Here is a 27,093-nt window from a genome sequence, read left to right as displayed (position 1 = left end):
GGGGCTGTGCGAAGTAGGAGCTGGGGGGGGTGACCCTCCTCAACCCACTTAGCCCGCTCCCAGCTGTCTAGGTCCCTCCCTCCATGGGGCCCACTTACCTGGGGCAGGCCAGGGCTCGTTGGGGGTCCTGGGGTCTCGCTGGGGGTCCCTGGGCTCACAGGGGTGCAGCGGGCTTACACCCACGCATCTCGCACCAGAGCCAGGACCAAACTGAGGCTTGTGCCATTGCTGGGCCCTTTTAAAATGCACGCATGCACAGAAGGGCCAGCTGGTGCCTCTCTGCTTTTAGGGAGTTAGAGGGGCTAGGGGGGTTCCTCCCCCCACCAAGTACTACTATAAACCTCAGCCCATTATTAGGAAGGCCATTAAAAAAAGGCCTTTGTGTAGAGTTGGCGACCTCCTGCTAACAGGCCAGATCTTGTCACCAAAGAGGTCCAATCCAGCACGAGGGGAGCTGTGGTATGGACCTGGGTCGTGCTGGCCATCCTCTCCACGGTGCTCCCATCCACTGAGGAGCCTGCTGCATTGACTGCATCTGCATTTCAGAGGATCTGGGGATCAATAGTGAGGGTAAGTGTAGGCAGCTGGCCACTACAGGGGGCAGAGGCTTGCACCCTTGGCTGGGGCTAGGCTGCAAAGTAAGGCCACCACTGGCAAAAGGTTTCTGACCCATATTTTAGTGTAACTGAGGATCTGTAACTGGCTTGTAAATAAATAGGTGATGCGGAAATATTACAGATTACTTTAACAATGTTCCCTCAAGCATATGCTTATGGCCTTTATGACAAAGGAAAAACAGATATACTTGATCATATCATAGCTGGAAAAAAACCTGACCATCAGTAATACCATATAGGATTTAAAAGTTTCTAGAAACTAACGTGCCTCCTCGTTAAATGCAAAAATTAACAGACATTTCAGATGCAATAGCAAGTCTTGTTACAAATACGCTTTTTGGTCCACTAATTAAGCAAGCTGGAAACCTTTGGCAGCTAAGGCAATATCAAGCTAAGGAAAGGGGAGGAAAACACGAATGCTTGCTGGAGAGGCCTGCTCCTGGTTGCATTAAGGTGTTCACTTCCTGGAACATGCAGGAGTGCTGAGGCATGTTAGTCCAGGATGTCTCTACAGGCCTACTCGGTTCCTGGTGAGCTGAGGGCAAGATGAACATGTTATCTGGGTTATGGCCAGTGGCAGCAGGTACTGAAAGGGCCTGATAAATGATTGGATGGAGCCTGCTGCAGCCTTCCCCTGGCTGCTGTCCAAGCGCGGCTGTTTCTGATGCTTGGACCTGGTGCCCCTTTACTAAATTCCTGGCAGAAATCAGTGAGGACCAGATGAGCTCTTACCTTCAGAGAAGAATAAGCCAAATTCCCCTTACAGCATGCCTTTGGAGTGGCAGGCCTGTTGGGCCTTTTCTAGGGTGCCCTGCCATTTTCCCCTCATGATTCAAATGCATCAGAGGGCCCGGTTATAAAGGGGAGGGGATCTTTATTGCCATCTAGGACTCATGTACACAGAAGCAACTGAGGACTATAGGAAATCAATACAACAGCAGGGGTGAATTCCCCTGCAAGGCCAATGCCACAGAGGCCCTTGGAGGCCCCAAGATGGGAAAGGGCCAGCTGGCAGCTCTTGGCTCCAGAGCAGGAGCTCAGGGCGTCACCATAGGAGTGGGCCTTTGATGCCACAAAGGCTGATGTCACCACTCTCCCAATGGCACAAGGCCACACACCGTTTTTTTCACCCCTGCCTGCTAACCCATCTCCCTAGAAGGCTGGGCAACTACAGAAAGGGGCTTATCCCACCTCCCCCAATACCAGATGGGTTCTCCAGAGGTACAACAGGGCGGCAGGATGCAGAGGAGCAGCGGTGACTTCCAGTTTTGTTCTGGTCACTTTGATTTAGTTATGCCGCTGGGCTTCTCCCCCAAGAAGCAGTGGGGTGGTGGTCGCTCTGTTGTCAGCCTCTCCTGCCTGCTTACAACAGTGCATGGAGTTAAGATGAATTCAGCCACTTCTCTCTGTCCCTCATGTCACCACCAGGAAGTACTTTCACCCCTGACCTTTGCCTTTACCTGGTACCAGCATGAGTGACACAGACTCCTTATAAAAAGGGGCTGAAGCTTCACAAACACAAAAGCTCCATCAAACCATAGCATCTACCCATTCCGGTATTCTTCAACCATTTGCAATTGTTCTGCTTTGCTTGTGACTGTTCTTCTGATGTCCAGCAGAGCAATCCCAGTAAGTACATGCTGGCTACTCACATTTACTGGTTTTAGAAATCCTCAAATGCAAGGATGTTCAATTGGTGGCACATGTGGCTCCCTGCCCCCCACAAGGGTACCAGTCTTGGTGCCACACCCTCCACCGCTCTGGCAACTACTGCTGCCAGTAGAGTTTCCAGGCTCCCCTTCTCTTCTCCAGCTTCCTCTGTCTGACTCTGCTCCTGTGGGCAGGGCTGAAGAAGCCCACAGGTGGCTGGCTCCAGGAGACCCCATTCAGTGCAGCATGGGGTACCAGCATCGCACAGTGGGGCATCTGCTGTGCAGGTCAGTGGGATAGATTCATGAGACCATGAGTCAAACGGAGTGCAGGGGTGCTAGGATGGTACAGTAGTGGGGGGTATGCACACACTTGCAGTCTTGGCAGGGGTGGATGCATGGCTGTGATGTAGGGGAGGATGGCACACAGCATGGCACACCTACACTGTAATGCAATGGCAGTGGTTATTCAACACAGGGCCTAGCTTCTTTGCAAGAGCTGGTCTTTCCCATACTGGATATGTATATTCAGCTATCAAATAGGGAAGTGTGAGCAAAGTGGTACTTAATGTTGCTGGACAGGTGCCTCACTGTGGGTTTGTGGGCTTCCAGAGTACATTATTTCGGCTGCTAACCTTCCCTTTTGCGTTCCCTGCTTGTGCTTTACAGAGAAGCATGTACTGGAGAATTAATGGAAAGCAGACAGGATTCTAGTAATGGGCGAGCAGTGCCCCTTTCCAGAAAATGGTAAATGATTTGCTGGCTTCATCATTCTGGAGATGGACCAGACTCATTTCCATTTTACTTAGGTTGACATATAATTGGATTTTGGTGCAATAGGCTGAGAACCCAGGCAGCACTCATCTCAGGCTAGTTTCAAGTCTGGGCGAAATCCTTGGTTTGGGCAGTGATACATAGATCATTGCCGTAGATAAAGCTTCTTGTGCCCAGATAGACAGGTTGATCGTTTCTGTAGTGCGTGTCACAGCTCAGTTGGTAGGACAGCTCACCTACCCATCTGTCCCTCTAGCCACCAGAAAATTGGAGCATTTTGCCTGTCATAACTGAAGTTATCTGAAGTATAGGCCCTCAATCTAGCTTGGAAGACAGACACTCAGGTGCCTCATTTTCCCTCTCATTATCAGGCCAGCTCTCCACAGAGAGTCCTTAGACTATCTTCTCACACCCAGCTTACATCCCCAAACAGTCCTCAGGTTGCAGGGTCTCCAGTCCATAACACAACCAGCTCTCAGTTTCAGGCCTGCAGCCCTTTGTAGTCTGCCCCAGGGATCAATCCCACAGGGTGCAGTTTTTTTCCCTTTCATCATCTTGCTTACATGATCTCCAGACTGGATCAGGCTCCTTACTTTGCTGGATCCAGCTCTAGCCTCTACTCCTTCCTAAGCTTCTTCTGCCAGGCTGACATGAAGACAACTGGCCAGCCCAGCAAAAGCTTATATGGCTAGAGCAAAAGGGAGAGGGGGCTTGCCTGTGCTCACTCTTAAAGGAGCAAATTATTTTCTCACCCTACTCTGCAATGGGGCTCTATGGCTCCCATTACAACTATGGTTCTCAACCTTTTTAGACTCAAGGCACTCTTCATTAGACTTAAGGAACCCCTCAGAAAATGCCAGCTCCTAGCTTTCATTTGTTTTCTGACTACAGAAAAAGAACAGAGCAATTCTTCTGTTGCAAAGACCTCAGCAGGGCAGAATGTTTTTTGACACTATGGATTCCTATCTGAAATCTCCGAGCTTATCTTGTACAGTATCCTTAAAAGGACCTGGCTGGACCCCAGGGTGCGACAGCCCAATTGAGGATCACTGCACTACAGAATCAAAAGGCAGCAAATTCTGGCCCAGGTCACAAATGTAGTTGTGCTCCAGGCATGATACTCCAACCTAGTCCTCATTTTTTTCACAAAATCACTCCCTTACAAAATGTTCTGTAGCTGCCAGAGTGCAGTCTCTCTCTAGAATATGGCATTGAACCCAGAAGTCCCAAGTCTCAAAACTGCTCCAAAGGTGGGATGTGTGCGCAGATCAATACAGTTCCACAGGGGGGATGTGGGAGAGTTGACAAGTCTGCTTTTCAAGAACTCAGAAAATTGCACACATAAAAAAAAAGCAAGGTAAGCTAATGTTACACATGGAAAAAAAAGAATGTAAACATGCTGTTACAGACCACAAGATACCTACTGATCCAAGGGTGCACAGGCAACCTTCACCTTTGCACCTAGATTGTTTTCCTGTGCAGTTTGACATCACATCATCAGCTCTCTGGTAGACACTGGTCATACAAGGTAGTGATCTTTCATCATGTTGTGTATTTTTGCAACAGCCAAGTAACAAGAATGGACAGAAAGAAACAAGAATGGACAGAAAGACTTGCATATGGGGTGGATGCCCGGTGTGCAACCAGCTGTGGGGCAGAGCCATCCCTTGTGACACAAACAGTTGAAATCCTGTGCAGAAGAGATGCGCACAATGGTGGCACACAACCTCTTGGACCCGAGCCTGAAGCCAGATCGTGATGTGTTTAGCTCTAAACACAGGATCCCTCCTGGAAGTTGGTGCCAGACCAGTGTTAGCCCAATGAAAAGATGAATGGATCCAAGCAGCCTGAAAGTTCAGGTGATGAACCAGGACTGGAGTATAGATGTGGTTCAGGGTTGCTTGCATAAGGCCTATTTCAAAGCCACAGGTGACACAAGCAGTGCAGAATGACATTACTGCATCGTAATGGTGGCATGTCCCAGCTGGTGCTTAGCTCTGTAGGAGGGTGCCTACGTTCCTGGCTCCCACTGGGCACTATTTGGCATTGCAGCCCAAGTGCTCAGTTAGATTTATATTTGATTACTTAATGCAGCAGGGGCCAACCTTTCTGGCAGTCATACCACAAAATAGCCCTGCACCCTGCCCAAGCGCCACTTTGATCCCTTTCTTCTGCCCAGCCTGTTGCTCTTTTGCTCCCTCTGCTCCTTGCTCTATTTGCTGCTCTCACTTTCTGCTTCCTTCCCTATCTGCCACATGGCTGCCTATTTCCTCCCTGATCTGCTGTGCACCACAGAGATTACCTGTTCCACTTGTGGCTAAAAACATGCCACATGTCAGCCACTCTGACTTAAGTGTGCTGAACTAAACTCATAGGGCAGATACTGACTGCCCCTCCTCACCCTCATGGGAAAAAGCAGCAATTAACAGTTTATATGAAAAAAAGATCAGGTTAATTTTTCATTCTCCTTATCAAGAAGGGAAGGGAACTTTGTGTAGCCCACAAAGCTGCAGTAAAGTTTCACTTACAGGTCCCTGCTGAGCAAATGGCTCCCTCAGAGTCCTTCTAGCTGGCATTTGTTGGGGTTATAAAAACCGCAGCAGAGACCAGGAACTGACTGGCCTATTCCCTGCTCCTGCATCCCCTGCAAGGTGGTCTCACAAACTATAAGAAAACTCGTCTTGTTTGAACTATGACCAGAGGAAACAGAATGGAACAGGACACAGTCCCACTGTTGCGGGGGCCAAGATTGGAAAGCTGCTTTGGGAGGTCAGTACAGAGATGCATGTCACCTAATGATCTTTGTCTCAATGGCTTTAAGACAAAGCAGTGGTAAAACTGGGAACACTCTCTGGTGCTGAAGGATGGGAGTCTTAGTCCTGGCTCCCCATGCATGTGAGACCTGGCTTATTGTGTCTGTTACCTGCATTCATGCGAGTGGAGCAAACACCCTCTAGGCTTCTAACCAGGGAGTCCAGAATGAGATTGTGTATCCAGGATTCCCTGCTGCATGGCTTTACCTTGGCTTAGTGAGTGCAGCTTGAAGTTTCTTTCAGATGTTACTCAGAAGTAGCGAGGCTGGGAAACTTTTTCTGTACAGAATTCAAATGTCTCCTCTTTCAGAAACAAAAGAACAACCCCCAAAACCGAAACAACAAAAACAGACTGGAGAGAGGAGATTTGGGCTGGTACTGTGATGTATGACTGATGCATATTTCATTGTTACCCGTCTCTGAAGCAGCTGGTACTAGCAACGCAGATACTGGATTAAATGGCCGCACACAGCTATAGAAGCTCCTGGAGTGACAACTTTTTGCATCCATCACTTTGGTTCCAACCCTTGGGTTCTGGCAGTGGAGAGATAACGTCATGTGGTCACAACTCTCTCGGTATAGAGCAGCTCCATCCCTACAGGACTCCCTGGATATTGCCTGGAACATCGTGTCTGCTTCCTATACAAGAGGTCTTGGGGGAGAGGAAGGGTTATCTGCACTTTCTCTCTACCCCAGTAAGTGGTCTTGGGTCATAAACAATACCACTGCTTTTTCTAGGAAGTAATTAGATCCTATCTATATTAGGTACTGCTATGACTCGCATTGCCCTAACATCTGAGCACTTCCTCTCATGTATTTATTTATTCTCATCGCTGCTCTGCAAAGCAGGGAAGTGCTATTATCCCCATTTTGCAGATGAGGAACTGAGGCATAGACAAACTTGCATCCAAATCCTTACAGATACTGGGAACAATGGAAGCTAGGTGCCTGAATTACCTTTGAAGACCTGGTCTTAAGTAATTTGTGCAGGATCACACAGAAAGTCTGTGGCAGAGCAGAGCACGAACCAGCTGCTAAGCTCTCCTTAATGCCTGTCATTAGAGGAAAAAAGCCCAATTATTTTTGTCATGAATGTCATGAATCTATTAAGAGGACAAGATCTCAATAGCAATTTCCACTGTTACTCCACCTGCCAGGATCACTGGACTGTCTTCTCTTTCATCTCTGAAAAATGCACTCCTGTCTACCATTGGGCAAACTCCACAACTACTGATTTTTCCATCATCTTAAGAGGTACAATTTACAGCTGAAAGATACAAATTCTCTCATCTTTGCAGTATACTTTATTGGTGTATTAATTGCTGGCCAAATCATGCATGCAGGAACTGGCAGGGAGCCACATGGATGCTATCTTCCTGTGGTACAATCCTAGGACCCAGGGCTGTACTTGGTGGCAGTCATGACGACTCACTTTGAGGGACAACAGAAGGGAACACTGCAAGGGTTCTTCTCTCTTCTTAACTCACTGACAGTTTTTATTGCGACAGAGGGAAATGTAGTCTAAAACTCTCCCTCCAGGGCCAGTACTGTAAAATCAAAACCCTGGGAAAGATATGATTTCACATTCTGTTTTGAACCCCACACTCAGTCTAGATTCAGAGATTGTGAACACAAATGATACATGATGAACACCCTTTTTGATGGGTGATGAGGGAAAGATTCCAGTTTCAATTGTATATTCAACACAACACACCTCCCAGTAGTCAGGATCAAGGTCAAAAAAACCTCCCAAGGTCAAATATTTGGCCAATAGAGCTTCACTTTACACCATCTCCTTGCTTCTACACTGAGGAACAACTTATTCAAATAGGTTAATGATACTGTCAAAAACTCATGAAACAGATGTTGTCATTAATATGATCTTTAATAAATGGAATAATGCACCATTTTACAGCAAGCCTTTTCTTTTAAACCTAAAGAATAGTCTTTAAATGTTCTTATCCAATGTCTCTGTATCAATACAATCTCTTTATTCAGGTTTATATATAACAAAGCATTTTCTTACAAGAATTCATAGAAAACTCTGTAGTGGCTTCAACAATGTCAGCTTTCATAGTGGCATCCACAGATGATTAAAAAAAGGAAAAGTAATTAGCTTTTTTATTTCATACTCACACTGTTCCATAAAACACAACTTATACAGCATAGCGAGGTATCGGGCAGCTTATACAAAAGAAAAATAAACTGAAGTAATTATTTATAAATTCATACATGATATTTCCTCATAATTTGAGAGAAAAAATAAACAAAAATACCCGTTAACGTGAGGGTTCTGATGAGACTACCATTTAAGGATTTTTCCCCTCCATAAAAGCTCGCTCAGAAATTAGTGCTCTCTATCTTACAATTTTCGCTCTTCCATAGGAGAATGGCAGTTTCACATCTCCGTATTTCAGCTTCTACAAAACACCAAATCCTAGAAATCAGTGTTCATTCACTTTTCTTGTTTAATTTATTTTGAGGATAAAGTAATCAGCTAGAGTTGTAAAGTTATGATTCCAGCTTCTACCAATGTGAATACAGCACATTTTCCTCTAGAGACAAAACCAGACAAAAACGTTACATACAATAATCTTTTTAAATACATTTTAACATTGTGAAAGAGAGAGAAAAGCCACAAACCAGGACATTCAAGGTAAAGAACGGAGTCAGCTTTATCTTGGACTTGCCTGGTTTTTGTGAATTTCTGTGACAATCTTATTACTGAAACTCACTATTAGCACTTTCCTTTCCCTTTAGGTGAAGAAAAAGGGTAAGTGGGATAGTCTGAGAGAGTAAAATAAAGACTACAAACTACTTTGCTGTGCAGTTCTTATGCATACAAGACTGAATCAAGTGCTCTAGAATGAAATTTAACATTTCTGCTCTGCCTGGAAAGCTAGCAAGTGAATATGTGTGAAAATTTGTTTTATGGAAGACCCTGGGCTACTAATCTATAAAGAAAAGTTATTTCTATTATTTAAAATGTAAAAAGTATGAGGGAGGCAACAACTGTTTAGAATAAAGGGCACATAATATATAAATAGAAACCCTAATGGGCCTTTCACCCAAACTCATGGATTCATTTAATCAAGAAGCTGGATGAGGTTTGAAGAGGTTTTTCCAAACTATGACAATTACTAAATTTGTTAAAACATGGACTATGCATTGGGATTAATCAAAATGTCTCTTTTGAATCATTTGCAATTTTAGATCACTACTTGTTGGCAGGTTTTTTAAATGAATGATATTATACAGTCATCTAAAATGGGCTGTTTTATTATGTACTTATATAATGTAAGCCACTTGAGCTTCAGATTAAGATAACTAGACATGGCCTTAACATGTGCTGTAAACAGTATTTAATCGTGAACGTTAAAACAGGAGGTATAAATGTATCACACCTCAACTATGGCTGAAGCAGCATGTAGGGATCTTAATATTACTGACAATGAGAACTGAACATTTTTTTTTTTAACTTCCTTTCAGCGCTACCAATGGTACAATTCCACTTACTGGTCGCAGCTATACAGGGATCATCATAGACGGGTGTGTGGGTTTTAATCAACATGTCAGCTAGCCATGCTCAAGAAGCCAACAGGCAGCATCAGCATGCATACATTACTACTTCCACCACTGCAGCTGCATCAGTGTTAAGCAGGGTGAGAAATTTTAAGGGGAAAAAACTCCCTATTGTATAAGCAAGGCCAGAGGGGCTGATCCTGCTTCAATTTAAATCAATGGCAACATTTTCCTTTGACTTCAGTGGTAGCTGAAACAAGCCCCTGCTCATTAGAAGCAGCCCGTTTCTTAGAAAAATTGTGCGCCAAAAATCTTGACCTTGTCCACACAACAGGGAGTGGAAAATTTGGCAGCGACTTCTGTCGGTGCTGGAAAAATCTCAGATTGCTAAATCTATTTTATACCAAAACCAAACTGTTTTAAAAAAAGCTCCAGAACCAAACTTAGCCATATTTCTGGTGGGAACCTATATGTGACTAAAGAATAGAAAAGGACTTTTTATTTTCAGTAGGTTTAAGGGCCTGTGACCTGTTCACGTATCTTTATCCATAAGAACAATAAGGTCTTATAAAAATAAAACACTTCAAGTTACGGTGTAATGCTAGTATTCTGAGTGTAACTTTGACAAAGCAACCTTATATTCTTTATCTTTCTATGAATTTCATTATTAATCGCATTCCCAGCCTTTTTTCCCTTTTCAAAGTAAATCTATTTTACACAGATGAAGGCAATGACTAGGTTCTATCCTGAGGGATATTAAACAATATATTAATAAAATTAGGCAGAAGGTAAAGCAGGGTGGCACGTCACAGGCTAACTCATTCAAAGAGGCTTGAGCTTTTGTAAGCTACAGCCTACTTCATCAGGTGCTATGAGTAGACAGACAAAGTAGGCTGTAGTATCAGAAAGCTCCTGCCTCTCTGAACAAGTTAGTCTATAAGGTGCCACCCTGCCCAGCCTGACTTCAGATTAACACAGCTAATTACCTTTATCTACTTAGGAAGTAAATGATTTTAGTAGTCGAAGCTCAGTTTCTATCATAATATGGTAGTAATGCAACTTAAAACTGCCTGTGAAAAACGCATGATACTTAGCCAGTACATTATAGTGTGATACTGTGATACTGAGCAGATTCTCTGATACTTAGCCATAATATTTAATATTGGAATTGATGCATTACATATATGCATCTAAATACATATACAAAGTTTACATACAAAATATGTTTAATGGCTCCAATTCATATATAGTTTCTGCAGTGAGAAAGGATTTAAAAGCATAGAAAAATTACTACCCTCTGGCTGGTAATTGATGGGATGGCCTCATCCTGGAGGGCCATCTCCAGTGGTGTCTCCAAGGGATTGGTGCTTGGGCTCATGCTCTTTAATATATTCATTAAAGCCTTGGATGACAGGGTGGAATTATTAAGTTTGTGGATGATACCAAATTGTAGGGAAACCCAGGCACACTGAATGATAGGGGTCAGAATTCAGGATGACCTTGACAGACTGGACTCATGGGCAAATCAGAATCAGATGAGGTTTAACAGGGAAAGTGCAAAGTTCACCATATGGGTAAGAAGAACCCTCACAATAACTACACGATGGGTGGCAGCCCTGGCTGGCACAGCATCTGAACGAGACCTAGGAGTTACAATCAACCAGAAAATGAAAGTGAGCCAGCAGCGTGATGAGGACACCAGGAAAGCAAACAGAGCTCTGGCGTGCATCAGCCGATGTGTGTCCAACACATGCAGGGAGGTGCTCCTCCCTCTCTATTTGGCACTGGTGAGGCCTCAGCTGGAGTACTATGCCCAGTTCTGGACACTGCACTTCAAGAAGGACATGGCTAAACTCAAGAAAGTACAGAGAAGGGCCACCTGCATGGTCAAGGGAGTGGAGGGTAGGCCCTAGGAGGACAGATTCTGGGACTTGGGCCTGTTCAGTCTGAGTAAGAGAAGGGCAAGAGGTGACTTGATAGCTGCCTACAAGTACGTCAGGGGGTGAACACCAAGATCTAGCTGAGCAACCCTTCAGGAAGACACCTCAAGGGAAGATGAGGACCAATGGACATAAGCTTATAGAGGGTAAATTCAGGCTAGATATAAGGAAAAACTTCTCTGTAAGGGTTGCCAGGAACTGGAACACAATCCCAGCACAGGTGGTGCAGTCACCATCCTTGGAGGTGTTCAAGAGGAGGCTGGACAGGCACCTTGCTGAGCTCATCTGAGCCCAATAACTTTCTGCCCACGGCAGGGGAATGGACTTTTTGATCCTACAGGTTCCTTCCGGTTCTATGATTCTATGAAAAGGTTGAGCAACTGAGAAACAGAAATTTACTGAAACGAATTTTCTGTTTTAAAGTGTTGGGCACCTGAGAGAAAATGTCACAATCCAAGAGACAATTCCACAATCCAGATATAGAAGATGCTGAATGAACCAGTCTGCAGTGCAGATTTCATGGACTAATCTGATGGGTTACTGGTTTGCTAAATTCTTACAAATGTTTCTCAGTCCAAAGAAGTTAAGTCAAGACACAGCCTATAGATATACTCTACTTTACTAGGCAGTAATTATTTCAGTGGGGTTTTTTTGTTTAGGTTTTTTTTTCTGTTTACTTGATCACTTTTTCTGTTTCAGTAATAAGTAACTACTATTCTGTGTGCAAGTAGAAATCACAGCATAGAATTAAATGTTTTTCCTGGGTTGACTTGCATGCAGGAAAGTATAAATGTAGATCTATATATGGGAGATCCAATAATTAAGATATAAACATGGAGAAATCCACTGTTTTGACATATTTTGGCAATTTAACACATAGCATGTAGACAATTTCCAGAACGGCTATGCTGAACAGATGTTTCAAGGACAAAACAGCAGTGGCCTTTTAATTTTTTGTCCTATAATAAAATTGCTTTTTGAATATATTTCTATTAATGTAACATTAGTGGAATTTTTTTAAACCTCTCTCTCAAATACTTTACAGATATCATAGGAACATACAGCAGGGTCCATCCAGCAAGCATAGTGGCAGATATACATATACTACTCCCAGATATATTTAAAATAGTGTAATTAAAAGTAAGTAATTCTTAATTTAAAAGAAAATCAAGATATATTATGTAATTTTCTGAAATGGGGCACTTAAATGTAAAAATCACAAATGTCATCTATATTCTGGTTTTTTTAATATAGTTGAATTATAGCCTCTTTATGCCTTTTGTCCACATTAAAAATTGCTTGGTTTCAGTAGCGACAGAATGTTGGGGGTTTTTTGTTTTTTTTTTTTTACAAAGACTGCTAGGGTCAAAATCTTGGTGTGGGCATGATTCAAAACTGAAAAGCATTTGGTTTTATGATGGTTAGGTAAAAAAAATCCTCCTATCCATCCGCTTACTCCAGAAAAGCTCTTTAATCCTAATAGTTACAGGAAAAAGGATATGAAAAATACACGTATATGTGTACAGAAGAGATTTTGACACAATTTTGATGTACTGTTACTCAACAAATGCATCATATATATAACTGGACTTTTCAAAACTGATTTACTGCACATTAATTCATTATTTATATAGATTTGATTTTCAGAATTCTCTTACTTAATTTGTTTCCCTTAACCGTCATTTCCTGAAGTATTTTTGTGAACTGTGATTTAATATAGTTTAATTTATAGGGACTGTGTTCTGTTTTAAAGTTTAGATTACTTACTCTGGGCATTGAGGGACTTTACCAATTGTACATTAAAATTAAGCTGTAGTAATCCAATCTCATGTACCTCCGCAAAATTAGAGCACCCTAGTATCTACTCAAAATGTAACTGGATTGACCTTGAGAAGACTGATGCCATTTCAACTGGATCTACCAGGTATACTACGATAAAGTGTACACACTTGTATTGTATTACAATTGTATTTATATATGTTAGATCATGTAATAGACACCTTCTAACAATTATGATTTACCTCAAAGGTTTTCAGCAAAATTTCTGTGAACGAATAAGGAAAACCGCAGAATGCCAGAAAGGCATCTGGCAAAGTAATTTCATTAAATCTTTTGATTGTATTAATTATAAAAAACTTGGAATTCTCAGTAAGGACTGGCTTGAAAACAAAGGCTAGAAGACTGGTGCAAATCAGTCTTGGCAAAAAGGAGCAGTAGCTAGAGCAAATAACTTTTCCTACCCTAGCGTGTTTCATCTCAGATAAAAGCATGAGTGTCTTACAGATGCTTGTCAAACTAACATTTTGAAATGATAAATGATTCATGTAAGGCAAAGCAAAAAGTCAATGGAAGAGATGTGAACAGTCTTTAGCATGTGTGATATGATAATTGTTGCAAAAAGCAAGGAATTCTATTTGCAACAGTCAAGCTGAAACCTCCAAAGTGTGAAGAATTTCAAATTAAGATAAACGCAGAAAGAGACAAAATCTAGAAGTAATATTAAGCCTGTAATGCCATTAATTTAGATCAATGGTGTAAGGCAAGCCAATCTGTAAGTAGGTGGCAAGGTTTCAATGTCTGGGATGTGAGCCTGCAGCAGACGGCAAGTAGGAGAAAGACATGAGAATAACACGGAGAAAATTAGTCTTTTTCTACCAAAAAATATAGTTGTATATTTGCACACCAGCATAATAAAATGTTGCGTCTCTGAGAGAAGGAGAGCTATTTGATTAAAAGGTTTAGACAGTGCTTAGTGAAAGATGGAGGACAAATCTGGCCTTGCTTTATGCACATGCAACTATATGGGGACAGTCTATATCAGGGGAAGGCAATTATTTTGGGCGGAGGGCTGCTTACTGAGTTTTGGCAAGCCATTGAGGGCCACATAACAGGCAGCCAGGGGCAGATAACTATTAATTTTCTAAATTTTTTAGGGGCCCCATGGGCGGATAGAATGGCCTGGTGGACCATATCCAGCCTGCGGGCTGCATTTTGCCCAAACCCAGTCTATATCTATAAAGATATATCTAATAGCAGTTTCTGGCCAAGAGCATTTAAAAAGCATGAAAAGAAGAAGCTATAGAGATACAAGGATGCAAGAAAGTGTAAAGAGTAGGAGAAAAGCATACATTATGTACGCTGGCTTTGTTATTACAGGTATAGGAACAGAGCTGATAAAGGTTCTCTCATGGAGAACCTGTATGATAGCAAGATCAGGAAATAACTGGGCTTGAAAAGACAAAAATATAGACCGAGTCAACTGAAGAAAGTTGGGTTGTGTGCAGTTCTTGACCACCAGTATCTTGCTATCGGCATTTGGTGTGCTGACTTATTTTTCATCACAGGTTTTGACGTTTTTATTTTCTAAACCTTAAGGATTTGAGCAGTTTCCCAACACAAGTGAAACATGTTGCTCAGTATCACAGCAAGCCAGATTCTACAGTTCTTTAGCTACTTTGTGTTTAACTTTTTTTTTAGCAAGACAAAATTACTCCTGAGCCAATGTCCTTATATGGGGGCAGTGAGTTCTGTTAAAGTCAGCAGCCAGTATTATTGCCCTGAGAAGATAATAATAATATTGGCTTGAAAAGAAGCTGAGATCAATACTTACCCCAACAGGTATTACATCACCAGTCACTGATACCTGACATCAGTGCATGTAGGGTTACATACATTTTAAATGTTCTCATTAGGAAAAGAAAAAAGAAACTAATCTCATGACCATGAATTTTTAAAGTTTAGCTTAAAATTTGAACAGCAAAATGAATGAAAGGGTCTAGAAAAAAAAACTTTGAAGGGAAGAATAATTTTCACTTAACTCAGCAGCAGCCAGTTAAGATGCACAAACTTGCAAATGTAATGTGCTTGACATTGCTCCAGATATAGATATTTATTCTAAGGAGCTAAATAATAAAAGCTGAGATTCAACACATGACCATTTTGGGCCAATCACAAGTCAGTACTCTTCTAGGCAACAAAATGACTTAACAACCTACCTTCACTAGAACTCTTAGCAGGATAGTTCATTAGGATTTCTGACAAAAAACAAACTTTTAAATACACATTAACAGCAATAAGAAAGTTTGCATAAATACAAATAATGAAGCTGCATCAAATATAAAATGGAAAAGCGGCTGACATATTTTGTTCCTTTACATTTTGTTCTGTTTTTTTTCTTAGAATGTCCCAAACTAATATAATATCTGTTATGAAGTAAACTGAATAAAATTTTAAAGGATTAAAGGAAAAGTATTTGAAATCATATTTTTTGTTCCTTTTTAAAAGCCCTTTCAAGGTGGGGAAAATTCATGCATTATCCACTGTCATCTTAGAGCACAAGGACAGATACAGGCAGCTGCTTCAAGCTGGCTATGGTGTGCAAAGTTCACTGTCGTGAATGATTGACTGCTAAATTGTCAGGGACAAATTAACAAATACTCACAAAGATGGGGAGAATGTGTGGCTGGTTTCAAAACACACTTTACTGTGAACTAGAGACTATTGCACATTTCAACATAACACAAGAAAAGTAGGGAGTTCAAAAGATAATACACTTTGTAACATAAAAATATACAAACTAGCTTGTGCACAGAAATCAAAACATGGATACAAGACACCACTGCAGTCAAACCTGTCTTCTAGTCTGTATGTTTTTAGTGACCTTTAGAAACTGGTCTAAACTGATTATCAGCAATACTTTTTTTGTTATTTTTTTAAAAAAATATTTTGAGACCACATTTTTGATACACATATATATAATTTTGTGGTCAAAAACAGACAGACTTAACTTTAGCGATACTAAATAAAAGTGCAAAAATGTTCAAAAAAATAAAACAAAATTAAAAAATATGGAAGCATAAGCTAAAAATTTTCTGCATAGCTGAAATCTATTTAAAGCGAGTCCTTGGTAGGGGATGTGGACAGGAGGAGAAAGCAGTTTTTTTTTTTTAAATGTCTTCTGCATTTTTGTTTCAAATAATGCAAAAATGTCATTTTGTCAACTTCTAAAATATTTCACAGACAGTTCACTCCTGCATCCTTAGACACCATAGTTGTGGCAGTACCTCCTTCTGCAAGGTAAACAGCAGTGCTGGATTTAGAGTGGACTGCCCTTTCGTTGCCGTTATTGTTGACCTCGCAGTCCAGTGGTTCAGTAGAGATGACCCATGTTGATGGGCGCCACCGCTTCAGTGAATAAGGAGTTTTCACACGTTTCTTGATCTTCTCTCCTGAGCCTGGCTTGCCATCTTGCAACGAGTCACCTATTAAAGATAAGCGAGTAGAAAATATAACATTGTAGAAGGAAGCGCTTGAAGAGTTCAAGGTGGTTATTTCTAGAAACAGAATCCTTTCAAAGCAAGCACAGTGACAAAAGATATAACCAGTATTGGATGCACAGTAGGTGCCATTAAAACACTGGATCAAATTTTGCTCTCACTTAAACAGTGGAACTCTGTAGTTATGCCACTGGAGTCATCTGGGTTACTTTGGATACTTTTTGCCCCCCATGATTTACCATTCAGGTGGCTTGCACCATCAGGGTATCTTTTTGTACTTGAAACAGGTGATACAGTGGTATTGCAGTTTCTATAGGGTAGTAAAACACTTAAGTCTTTAAAAACACTACATTTTTAATGGCATGATTTTATTATTTAATCTTGTAATTCCATTTTACCTGTTTCTTAAATAGGTTGTAATGCGCAGAACCACAGCCAAAGCCCAGCTTTTAATTACCCTGGAATACTGTATTGCACAATTCAGGGTTTGAGAAACCTACTCATGGCTTGTGTAGCGCAAGAAGAAATGCTGCCTAGGATGAAGGACTACTAGCTGCTCTGGAGAGAAGTGGAAAATAAAGAAGCACAGTGACTAATGTAGCACTAGCCCTTCTTGAGCAAGGGAAGGGAGTTAAGCTCAGAGCCACTACCTCTTAGGGGAAGAGAAAGGGTGAGAAGAGGAATCACAGTGGAGGGGGACTGGGAGGTTCAAAGTCTTCTATTTTTTCAGTAGTAGCAGAAATGTTCTGCAAAAAGGAAGGCATTTATTTGTGACTGGACTTGGGATGACAGAGCAGATATTAGGGGAATTGATTTATTCCAGGGATGGGGGAGAAAGAAAGAACTGATATATTTGAGGGTCTGAAGCACAGAACTAATTTACTGGGAGAAAATTAAGCACTAAAATTAAGCATTAATGGGAATTTGGGAGGGTGGCTTTTGGGGGTGAGAGACAGCACAAATGTTTACTAAGTTACTCAATAACTAAGCATGCTGGCAGGTATGCTTAGTTATTGGATAACAAAGTGTTAAGGAAATTCAAGACCTCTCTGCACTTACATTGCATGCCACTGCTATCCAAAGTATTTGTGGCTGAGAGATCCAGTGAATTAGGCCTCTGTACTCTTCTGGTCTGGGTCTGGCTAGGATTTGTTGCCGTGTTCTGGATGCTGACTGCAGCTATATCTTGCACTGGGCAAGGATTGCTATTGTTGTTATTGGCATTTGTTCGTCCATTATCCAGTGACCGCTCTCTCCTGTCCACTAAACGATCTAGAACACCTTCATCGTGGCTAACTTGCTGCTCCCGTCTCAGCAGAGGTTCATGCTCATCAGGGCTTGAGTTAATATTCAGCCGACTGTCCTCTCCACTGAACTGGTTCTGAAGCATTTCTTGGGCCCTGTGTGTCACGGAACTGGTCGTCTGGCCAGATGGCACTGCTCCATTGGCATACTGGGTTGTTACAGCATGTGCATTTATGCTGTGGCTCCTCCCAGCCACTCCATTCATAGTAACTGTTACCACATGAGGTTCTGCAGTATTGATAGAGTTCATCTTGGCAACTCCAGTTTCTACTTGCTTCAAGTTTGATTTGTGCTTGCCACCAAATTTCAGTCTTGGCTCCTTTGTTGAATTTTTGGTGTTTAAGGGTAGACTAGTAGGCCTCTTCGGCAAGTTTTGCTGCTTCGGTAGAGGGTAGACCTGAGCAGATGGGACATCTGGTATCAAACATGCTTGACCATTCCCTGCTTGTGAGAAGTCCTGCTGTCCAGTTACCTCTACTGCTAATTTTATCAGTGGATAAAGCAAGCTAGAGCTGGTACTGCTGAGTGGATCTGGTCCACTGAACTGTTTCAGGGAATGCTCCATCAAATTCTCATCAGAACTCTCCTTTAGGTTCTTATCTACTTCTTTTGGATCCAGCTTGTTGGTCTCCAAGTCCTCCTCTGTTAGCTGCAGACAAACAGGAGTTGGCCCAATAGGCTGCATGATGTTTGTAGCATGTAGGTTTGCTTCATCTGAGTAAGGCATCTCAGATATAGTTGTCATGCCAGTGCTAGGAGTAAGCCCAGTTGTATTGGTGGTAGTAGTGTTGGTGGACAAGCTGGTGACGCTGGTCTCAGGACTAGGGATTCGAGCCTGTGCTTGCTGTCTTTCATAGTTAATGGAGTTTCTGTTCTTTTCCCCTGAAGTCAGTGGCGTAGTGGACATTGAATGCTCAGAGGAAATGTTCTTCACAATGCTGTCAGTGTGGTGAATTGAGTCTTCAATGTAGGAGGAAGAAGAATAATCTGGATAGGGCCTGATCTTTGACACACGCCTATGGTGTGACAGGTTGCTTTAAAAATAAAGGAAGAAAAATGTTACAGTATAATAATGTACAGTATTAACAAGTACATAGTAATACAAAGCTAAATCAGCTTTCCTTTGGGAGACCAATTACTTCATAAATTCTGACAGCACTACAGCTTCTACAACCTCTGGCTGCCATGAAATGGCATTAGTAGATAAGAGACTTCATCAAGGATGTTACTTTGTTTTTTTTTTTAAAGCCAAATAAGAGGAATGTTGTTCTATTTGTTCCATATGCTGATTGCTTAGTTTACTGTTGAGCTAAGCAAGAGTAAGCGCTGACAAGAGATGCTGAGGAGGCAGTAGGTAAAGGAAACGTTAGAGATGGAAGGAATAAAAAACAAGGCAGTCACAAAATTTTGATAAAATCCATGGTTCTAACAAATTTGTTAAAAGTGATCCATGTGTTTAATACAAATTTAACATGAGAAGAAACACTACCATGAACAGCAATAATATCTCCCAACATGCATCTATAGAATATATAAAATGTTAATGTCAACTCAGCTGACTTTCCTTCCACCTGAATCATTTACAGTCAGAAAAGGGAAGTTCACAGCGCCTCTGAGGGTCAGAATAATTATGAATTCAATGCTGACCTTGTGGTTCCTTAATTGAATGAGTGCAGAACTGAGGCTCTGAGTGATTTCATGAACTCATGTTTCCTAACTGGCAATGAATACACATAGCTTTTAGCAGAAACATTTTAAACAGAAATATCATGCATCATTTAGCAGCAATTCCAAAGACAGGTCATAATAATTTCTCTCTTTTAACTGTGCAAGTCTATTTTTTGGGTGGCTATGTAACTCAGCCAACAAAAAACACCCCAGTCTCCTCTATCCAAAATACAGTTCACATCACAGGCACATGGGCTTCAGAGATATTTGGGGAATTTGAGGACTTAGAGCGGTGAAGAATCAGTTTCTTTGTGGATTCACAGAGTAAATTAACAACCTGGACCAAATTATACAATGTCTATGTACAAACTAGCTCACATAAGCATGTCAATTTCCAGGTCTAGGAACATTCAACTACTATCGACGACAGTCTAAATTTACTCCTGGAGGTGATGAAGTTATAATATTAATATATATTATTAATATTAATATATTAATTGGCTAACACTAAACTTCATTTCTTACCGTTCATTTTGCATGGCAGTAGACATAGGATTGACTGTTGGGCTAACTGATTTGTTCCTCTCCCAAATCATCATGAGTTCAGCCATCCTCTCCTCAGCACACTGGGCTGTCAGTCGTGCTTCAGCATCTTGGTCCCAACAGTCTTCAATTGTCTCTTTTAGTGACCTTATAGCCTGCAAAAAAAAAAGCCGTGTGTCAAATTATTCACCTTTGATTTTACATTTCAGCTTTGTTGTCCTATTGATTGAGTGATCATTTTCAGTTATTCTAGAATGCTACCAAAATCTGGGCAACAAGACAAGAAACATGTTAGGTAACCTAAATATAGGAGTCACTCTAATAGTCCTATATTCTAACTGTTCTACGGTTCACCATAATGAGCATTTAAAATAAGTCAGTAAAACCTCACCACTCACTATTAGCTCAGAACAACACACCTACATGAGCTGAACCAAATGGAACTCTCTTTAAAAAACAGCTGGTAAACTTGCTTCTTCCAGAGCTGTATTAAACAGTGCCATAGTTAGGATACCGGCAAGCACACACTCCTTGAACACTGTTGCAGACCTTATTAAGCATTAGAGGCTGCTTCCAGGCATTTAAAAAATGGTGCTTTACGTTAAACTGGGCACACTCCTGTAGAGAGTTAAGTGCATGACTAGAAGAGGCAGTGCTTTAGCTGGACTCGGCTCGCCAAACATCTGTATAAACTGGGTACTTTAGGGGAGTTTTTTGGCCCTTTTAGCTAATAGCTGATTGACTCAGCTTTAGATATAAACACCAAAAAGCCCCACAGAAGTGTCTGATCTATACAGACGCTGAATAGTTAGGTTGAACTAACACACTGCTTCTTTTAGGTAAAGGGGGGGGGGCGGCGCGGTGGTTAATGTCTGCAAGCAGCCAGAATGCTTTATAGGAATACAAAAGGATAAAGTAGGCTAATTTGCATAAGTTATACCAAGCAGTCAGACTAAGGGAAATAGACTCTAAGGAAATGGTAAAAGGTGAGAAAATATCATCAGTGAGATAATTTTAGAGCCATGGTAAAGGTGAGAGAATTGTAAAGTAGGCCAGAGATGAGAGAAGTGTAAGAGTTTAGCTCTAGGCTAGTTAGAATAATTTAATAAGAGAATTAGAATATTTTAGGACATATGCTTGCCATATTAGAAGTAAAGTGGCTTCATATTATTGATTAGCTAATAGCTAATAAAAGAGTTGGCTTTACCCTCAGATAGTGTTCCTCTAGCTTAGAACTCTGGGTCACAAGGAGGTTCCCCGTTACTCGTGTAACAAAACCCTTTATTTTTAAGGACTTAAGATCTTGTCACATAGGACACCTGCAATGTGTTTTATTAGATAGCAGTAAGTGTTACCACGCCAAATGAAAAGTTAGAACATATTCTGAGCAGCTGTAGGGTACCGTTTAATATGATCTCTAACAATCTCTACCTTTCTGATCGTCAGTCCCAGCCCCAGCACCACACCGGAGTCTTGACTGGCTCCAGTGTGGTGCACACATGTTTTTTAAGGATTGGCAAACTTGGGGGGCAGGGGTCTTGAACCAGCTGCAATGCTGTCCCTGGACTGAGACCGACAATCAGCTGACTGTTCAAGACCCTATCCCTGCTATGTATGCAGCTCCTAAAAAACATGTCTGCACTGCACCAGAGCCAGCTCAAGACTGGTCCTAGGCCTGAGACGCACAATAAACTGATTTTAAGATCTTGGAATTTAGTAAGTTTAGGCATTAAGATTACTGTCTTTTTCTTTCTGGTATTAGAATCATCTTTCTTTTAGGTTCATGAATATTTTCTAATTTCTTCACTGTAAGAACCAATTCTGTTACGCATCTATATTTACTTGCTAAATTTAAGGTTAAGGTTTTTATGCAAGTTCTTATACCTGTTCCTTTGGACTACTTGGTTTTGTTAGGACAGGCTTCTCAATCCTACCTTGGTCCTCAGTCTGCATCTGGGGGTCAAAATGGCAGACGTGGATTTTTTTTCTTTAAACTGTGCTGGCCAAAACTGTGTAATGAACAGGGATCCAGGTTTTCCATTTCCCACAGAAAAACAGAGAAAACCACGTATTTCCCATTTTTAAATCAGAGAAAATCCAGATTTTCCCTTTTAGAAGAGAAACCCACGGATTTCTCCCTTTTGCAAAGAGCTCTGCAGGCTGGCTGAGTTCCAGCCTACAAGAGCTGTTTGCAAAAGGGGTGGAGAAACCCTGCCTGGAGGGGAAGGGAGAGGGGAAAGGATGGGGCCCGACACTCACATCTACCAGAGGCTACTTCAGGCTCACTGTTCTTGCTGGAGGTAAGTGAGGCTTGGGGGTTGTGGGGCAGGGCCGGGGGACCGAAACTGGCTAGGGGCTGAGGGAGCAGGGAGGTCTGCAGCCAGCCGGGCACTCTGGCCAGGAGACGGCTTGCAGCCTGCCCACTGCCAGCCAGAGTGCCTGGCTGGCTGCAAACCTCCCTGCTCCTTAGCTCCCAGCCAGCTTGGGCACTCCAACCAGGAGTGGAAGAGGATTGCAGCCTCCCTGTTCCCTCAGCCCCCAGCCATCTTGGGCACTCCCCAGCCAGGCACTCTGACCCGGAGAGGGTTTGCAGCCTGCCCACTCCAGGCCAGAGTGCTCGGCTGGCTGCAAACACCTGCTCCTGACTGAAGTGCCTGGCCAGGGACTGCCCAAGATGGCTGGGGGCTGAGGAGTGGGGAGGTTTGCAGCCAGCTGGGCACTTGAACTGGCAGGAGGGGATGGGGGGGTTGCAGCCTCCCTTGCTCCCTCAACCCCCAGCCAGCTTGGGCACTCTCTGGCCAGGAGAGGGGGTTTGCAGGCAGCCAGGCACTCCAGCTGGGAGCAGGGAAACTGCAAGCCTCCCCTTCCCCAGCCAGCTGCAAACCCTGGGTCGCAAACGCAGAGGGGAGCACAAAGGGCACAGTGGGGCAACGCATGAAAGCTGCCTGCTGCTGCAAGCTCTGTGCTGCCCTGGCCATACTTCTTCTGTGTGCACAGGGGCAGCACACACCTGCCCTGCCCCACCCCGCCAGATCTGGGGGGTGCAGGGCAAGGGGCTACAGACCTGGGTCCCTGGCCCCATAGCTCTGGCAGCTGGGGGCCTTCTCCAGCAGGGCCGAGGGGCAGAGGCTGTGGGTGGGAGGCAAGCGGCAGAAGCAGGACTGTGTGGGGGGGAATGAGGGACACCAGCAGGGCTGTGGGGGGTATTTAATTTTAACCACAGATTTTGGGATTATCAGAGAATTTGCAATTTATCAGAGAATTTGTGATTTTTTTTTTTTATCATGGAAAACCAGGATCCCTGGCAATAAAACACCTCTGCAAGTAGACCGGAACACAGGTCACAATGTGTTTTATAACAACATTATAGTACCAGAAGCTTTGACTTCCTCATAAATGTGTCTGAAACCGGTTTCTAAGTGCTAGAGCAGCTAAAGCTCCGTTTTCATCAGAAGTCAATAATATATCTCTTGATTCTTTTAATCACCACTTCTCTCACTTACTGAACTATTTTATATTCTGTAGTGAAATAAACATGCGAATCAAGATACTTTGCATTTTCCATGTAAAGATCTCCAATATTAGGGATGCATCTATATGTGTGCCTTACTGTGGAGCTGACTAACTAGCTCTGCAGTAAAGCATCACCATCTACACACGCACCCATATTAGGGCGCAGTAAATTAATTAACTCTGCTGGTATAGGACAATACTGTCTGGGACAAATACCATCCTACAGCAGAATAGTTGTGTGCACCAAAACACAAGTGTAGACAGTGACCGGGGCTGAATGGGGCACTGTGTATGTGGGCTGCCTGCTGGCTAGACCAGCACTGCAGCATGCTCATGCCCCAGCCAGCCCCTCAGCAGCATGCTGAGACAGGGCAGAGCAGCCCCAGGCTGGCGGGGATCCCCCAGACACCCCCCTGCCAGCCAGGGCTGTTCTGCCCTGGCTCAACATGCTGTGGTCCCAGGCACATATGTAAACACTGCGCCTAGGAGCAATAAACTCTGATACAGTTTATTGCTATGTGTTAAGTGCAAGCTTAGATGCAGCTTAGGAGCAGTTTATGGAGAAAATGAGTTTCAGCTACTTACTAACATGGAGCAGAATCCTTGAGAATCCCAGAGCTTTATGAATTAAACTAACTGGACCAAGATCTAAAAATCTCCTAAACACTCATAATATATACGCTTTAATTTCTCCCATCTTAAAAAACACCTTTGACTTCACTTGCTTCTTCGACTACCACCAACAGTGAATCCAGAATTTTGAAAAAGGAAGTGCAGGCAGGATCAGGCCCTTGATCTCTGAGGCACACAGGACATGGCAGGGGCTGCTGGCTGCCTGTCCAGCTCTGGAAGAGGGGCTGCACAGACTGGCTGTAGCCGGAACAGGACCTCGGCTAACATGGATGGCAGGGGCGGAAAGGAATCAAAGTGCATTGTGACTGCACCACAACATCCCCCTAGATCTACCCTTGACTACCACCCTCAACTGCCTTTTCCATTTTAACTTTGGGGATTCATTTCCTCAAATTCCAACCTAGGCCCTCACCAATACAGTTTCCACCCCCAAACTTACTGAAAGAGCTCTTAACGGAAGTCACTGATCAGTTTTTCAAACCCAGATCTTATAACCAGTATTCTTTTCTTCCTTTTTCTTGACTGAGCAGCCCCCTTCAACAGAGTTCACCATGGTGTCCCTTTTGAAATCTGCTCTTCTGTTGGCTGCCTGTCTTCTGGTTTTCCGCCTACCTTTCTAATAACTTTTTCAGCTGTTCTTCAGAGGAACCTCCTCATCCCTCCTCAGCTTTCTGTAGGGGTTTCTCAGGGCTCTGCCTTTGGCCCCTTCTTTTCTTCCTCTATCTCTTACCTTGGGGTAAGCTCATCTCTAAACCCATATTCAACTACTATCCCTACTGTGGGCAATTTATAGATCCGGCTCTATTCCAAACTCATTTCTGTTTGTTCAAACTAAACTCTGGGCCAATTTCTCCAACATCTTGTGGATGTTCAGCCTTTAGTGCAAGCTCAACCCAAATAAACAGAGCTCTTAATCTCTCCCTTACACCTCAAGCCTGTCTTGGGGTATTAAGGAAAGATTAGTTCAATAAAACCCCTGCATGGTTTAATAGCAGAGTTAAGGAGGCGATTCAAAGCAAAAAAGCATCCTTTAGAAAATGGAATGCATACCTAAATAAGAAAAACAAGAAAGGTCACAAACTCGGGCCCTCACCAAGGCTTTTTTCTAAAAACTGCATTGCTACAGATTGGAGGGCAGGTTATTTTGTGGACAGAGTTGATTAAAAGTTAGGAAAGGCTGGGATAAATGGTTACTTTTCAGGTTGGAGGGAAGTCAAAAGGGGGTCCTGCAGGGATCTGTGCTGGACCCTATTTTGTTCAAAATTTTCACCAATGATCTGGAAATGGAGGTGCACAGTGAAATCTTCAGGTTTGCAGATGACACCAAATGATTCCAGGTAATCAAGTCCCAAGCTGACACAAAGGAGCTGTAGAAAGATCTCACCAAGCTACGGAGTAGGGAAAAAATGGTGGATGAAATTCAGTGTTAACAAGTGCAAGGTCATGCACATGGGGAAAAATAATCTCAACTATATGTACACAGTGCTGAGTTCTGAACCTGCTGTTCTAAGGAAAGAAACCTTGGAGGTACTGTAGACAGTTCTCTAAAAACATCATTAAGAAGGGAGCCAAAAACAAAACAAAGAGCATCATCATGTCACTATACAAATTCATGTTATGCCCACATTTTGAATACTATGAATACTGTGTGCAGTTTTGGTCTCTGCATCTCAAAAAGGATGTAGGAGAACTAGAAAAGGTACAGAGAAGGGCAGCCAAAATGATCAGGGGCCTGGAGCAGCTGCCATACCAGGAGAGACTAAAAAGGCCACGATTCTTCAATCTGGAAAGAGAAGGCTGAGGGGAGATACGATAGAGGTCTATAAAAATCAAGAAACATGTGAACCAAGTGAACAGGGAACTATTGTTCACCAAGTCCCAGAATACTAGAACTAAGGGCTATTGCTAAAATTAAGATGCAACAGGTTTAAAACTAACAAGAGAAAATACTATTGAACGCAATGCAGTTAACTTATGGAATTCACTGCCACAGGAGGTGGTCGGGGCAGATAGCATAGCCAGGTTCAAAAGGGACAGGATAAATTCATGAATAATAAATCTATTAATGGGTACTGAACAGAACAGTTGGAGTTGTCCCCTTTGAGGGGACAACCAATAGTGGTGGAAGCCAGGGAGGATACTGAATAGGGGACAGATCACACTAGAGATAGCCAATTCAATGCTTTTCCTCTATAGTGTTCATTTCTACCACTCCTGGAGACAGAATACTGGGCTAGATAGACCACTGACCTCACCTAGCATGCTACCCGTGTTCCTATCTTCTCTTTCTTAATTAGTGTAGATGATACCATCAATTTGCCTTCACTCAGACTATAACATGGATCTCCCGTTCACTTTGGACTTCTGTCTAATTCCTCATATTCTGGCTATGTACAAATCCTCCATATTGTTTCTGCATAGCATCTCTTATGTTTAGGCATGTCTCTCTATCCACACAGGTTGCCCAAGCCCTTTACATCTTGTGTCTCAATTACTGCAATATCCTTTCTTTGGCTTTGACACAGTTTATATTCACTTAGAAGGCTGATGCAAAGTTCAGTTTCCTGGGCCATCATTTATTATTTCATCCCTCTGCTGGCCCATGCTTTTCTGACTCAACGAACAAACAATTTGCTTTCTCCTTCAAGACTTTTTGCCTTCTACTCTTCACCAGTTGTGTAGTATGAAGAGGTTGTAAGGTAAGTGGCTCAGAAGGCAAGCTGCCATTCACATCTGCTAGATTTCCAAACAAGCACCTTTGTGCTTTCTCTCTGCTACTGTACGTACTCGGGAGAAGATTCCTTTAATATCCTAAAGCTATTTCATTATTCTTTTTCAAA

General features: G+C 42.6%; 1 protein-coding gene across 2 annotated transcripts in view; it reads right to left on the bottom strand.

Moving 5' to 3' along the window:
• Window positions 1–7,719: 7,719 nt before the first annotated feature.
• BMPR2 (bone morphogenetic protein receptor type 2) overlaps window positions 7,720–27,093 on the bottom strand; it is a 197,104-nt gene continuing 177,730 nt past the window's right edge. For both annotated transcript variants that reach the window (XM_090044768.1, XM_090044767.1), the window contains 3 exons: window positions 20,090–20,262; window positions 17,651–18,930; window positions 7,720–16,576 (listed from right to left, as the gene is read on the bottom strand). In XM_090044768.1, coding sequence (XP_089900894.1) covers window positions 16,329–16,576; window positions 17,651–18,930; window positions 20,090–20,262 — 1,701 coding nt within the window. In that variant the 3' untranslated portion in view covers window positions 7,720–16,328. The remainder of the gene's footprint in view (window positions 16,577–17,650; window positions 18,931–20,089; window positions 20,263–27,093) is intronic.

This window comes from Crocodylus siamensis, chromosome 4 (assembly GCF_052110815.1).
Source record: "Crocodylus siamensis isolate JL-2025a chromosome 4, ASM5211081v1, whole genome shotgun sequence".
NCBI lineage: Eukaryota > Metazoa > Chordata > Crocodylia > Crocodylidae > Crocodylus > Crocodylus siamensis.
The sequence above is the reverse complement of the archived record's forward strand: the minus strand, read 5'-3'. Positions and strand labels throughout refer to the sequence as shown.